A 2672-nucleotide genomic window follows, 5' to 3' on the forward strand; every position below is an offset into this window, starting at 1 on the left:
AAAATTAAAATTAAAATTCAATTATAATTTTTTTTTGTATTTTGACTTTTATTAGATTTTCGAATGTTTAAGGTATTTTCTTTGAAAAAATAATTTTTGTTTTTCCAGTTCAAGTTCCAGTTCCAGTTTTTTCATTCTGCATTAAAATATTTTAGGTTAATTGAATTTTGATATTTAATGAAAACTCTGGTTTTTTTATTTTTTTTCCACCACACCTTTAGGCTACGTTTTTCTTCCCTTTTTCTCCTCCACCCCATCGACCCCGTTCCCACTTCCTTGCTTCCCCTCCCCATTTCCCTCCCTCCCATCTACCAGCCACAAAATTTATTTTATATATATAATTATTTTTAATTTCTCGTCAGACATTTTCTTATTCGCGTAAACTTTTCATTTTCCTTTTTTCCTTTTTTTTTTAATTTACCCGACTCGTGATTTTTTTAAATCAATGGATTTTCATTTTTTTTTTGTATTTGACGTTTTTTCTTTTTTTTTGTTGTCTCTTTGTCATTTTTTTGTTTGTTTGTCTGTTTGTTTGTTTTTGTTTCTTAGTTAATAAACGATTTGAATTATTCATTTTTTTTTGCCGATGAAAAAAAAAAATTAATTCATTTTTCATTTTTTTTTTTTTTTAACACAAAAAAAAAAAATTTAATTTTTTCTTGTTTTTTTGAATAGAAAAAAAAATGTAATAAAAGTTTATATACATTTATATACATTTTATTTAATAAATAAAAAATAAAATTTATTATTAAACTAATAATAATAATAATAAATTTCGAAAGAAAGTTTTTCTAATAAGCATAGTTGAAAAAACGTAGGTATTAAAAAGTTTTTTTTTTTTTTTTTTTTAACAAATAATGAATCTAATATATATTTAATAATTGAAAATATTATTAAGGTAGTGGGGGGAGGAAGAAAGGAGAAAAGAGGGTGGAGGGAGGAAAGGAAAAGGTGTGAGAGAAAAAAAGAAATATGGCGACGTTTTTAAAAAAAATGTTTTTTTTATTTTTTTTTAATTAAAAACAAGAAAAAAAAACTTTTTTGAAAAAAAAAATGGAATCGTATGAATAAATAAATATGTATTTATTAATTATTTATTTATGTATATATTGTTTTATAAATATTTTACAAAGTGTGTTTTACATGATTATTTATAAATTTTTTTTATACATTATTATTATTATTTTATTTAAAAAAATATATAATGTTTTTTTATTGATTTATTTAAAATGGTAAAATATAAAATAATTATTACGCAATTTTTAAATATTGTTAATCAATTCTAAGGGTACGTATTGTTGCCAACTTAATAAAAATAAAAATAAAAAAAATAAGGCACGAAACTAAAAACAAAATAAATAAATAAAATTTTCTTTTTCTTTTTTTTTCAGGCACTAAAGATTTCAACAAATTGAGGGCATCTAATTATTAAAAGAAAATTCACAGCCTTATTGAATTAGATTTTTGTTCCCGCCATTTTTTTTGAAAATTTTTGAAGGTAAGTTTTCTTTATTATTTATTTACTCTATGACATTATTTTTAATTTTTTTTCAATCGACCTTATCAATTTTAATCACAGATATTTTTATTTATTTGTGAGGCACGGTAAACCTTTTTTTCCGAAGGAAGATAATATAAATTTATTTATATTAGTTGATAACAAACGAAACGAATAATAATAATAATGATAATAATAATAGAGACGGTATATAATTCGAACCGATATTCTTTTGTTTTCCATTTGTATAATCCTCGTATTGATTAAAATGTACGGGCCTTTCACCGACGTTGAAAAAAATTGTACGATTTCCAATGGGTTGAACCGGACGAAAATTATCAACCAATTCGCCATCTTGTGATTTTAAATTTCTAAATTCGTTCATCTTAAACAAAATAATATTAATAATATTAATTGTTTTTGTTAAATTAAATGTTGACTGACATTTGACGAATTTAAATTTAAAAAAAAAAAAACTCACCTGAAAATGCGATAACGGTATAGGTTCTTTGAATGTAAGCCACGTGACAACTTCGTAACATGGCGGCGTCGTTAAAGAACCGTTGTACGTGTAGTAAAGGTGTTTGTTCGAGGGTAGTAAATCATCCAAAGTCAATGGAATTTTTATTAATTTCGATGTGTGCGGTTCACGTACCAAATGCAAATGTTCGACAATGTCCGAATAAGCCGTGTTATTAAAATCGTACACCTAAAATAATCCACATGCACGCACACACACACGCGCGACAAAAACAAAAATTTTAATATAAAATAATTTTTTTTTTTATTATTTAATACCTAAAAATATGCCGCAAAAGGGGTTTACTCGTGAGATTAAAAACAATTTTCAAAAAAATGTCAAATTGTTAATTGATATTAAATTATTGGTGTTGTGTTGTTGTCGCCATTTTATATTGGTTAAAAGTTGTAAAATGTAAAGCAATGTACTAACAACCATTTTTTTTTTCCTTTTTATTTATTTTCATTAAAAATTTTCCGAAAAAGAGAAAGAGTAGTAGTAGAGAAACGAAAGGAAATCAAATACGAACGTTATATAAAAAGAGAGAGAGAGAGAGAGAGAGAGAGAGTGAAAGAGAGAGTGTGTGTGTGTGTGTTGTCTCTTTTGGTAATAAATAAATTTTTGTTAAAAAGTTTTTAAAAGTAAAATTTTTAT

General features: G+C 24.1%; 1 protein-coding gene across 1 annotated transcript in view; it reads right to left on the minus strand.

Annotated features, from left to right (window-relative positions):
• Positions 1 to 1649: 1649 nt before the first annotated feature.
• The window catches only part of Phum_PHUM050350 (carbonic anhydrase, putative), a gene marked incomplete at both ends in the record, with an annotated part of 2034 nt that continues 1011 nt past the window's right edge, over positions 1650 to 2672 (minus strand). Inside the window, 2 exons of the mRNA XM_002423270.1 lie at positions 1650 to 1883; positions 1980 to 2207. Coding sequence (XP_002423315.1) covers positions 1650 to 1883; positions 1980 to 2207 — 462 coding nt within the window. The remainder of the gene's footprint in view (positions 1884 to 1979; positions 2208 to 2672) is intronic.

The sequence above is a fragment of the Pediculus humanus genome, genomic scaffold, assembly GCF_000006295.1.
Source record: "Pediculus humanus corporis 1103172107401 genomic scaffold, whole genome shotgun sequence".
Taxonomy (NCBI): domain Eukaryota; kingdom Metazoa; phylum Arthropoda; class Insecta; order Psocodea; family Pediculidae; genus Pediculus; species Pediculus humanus.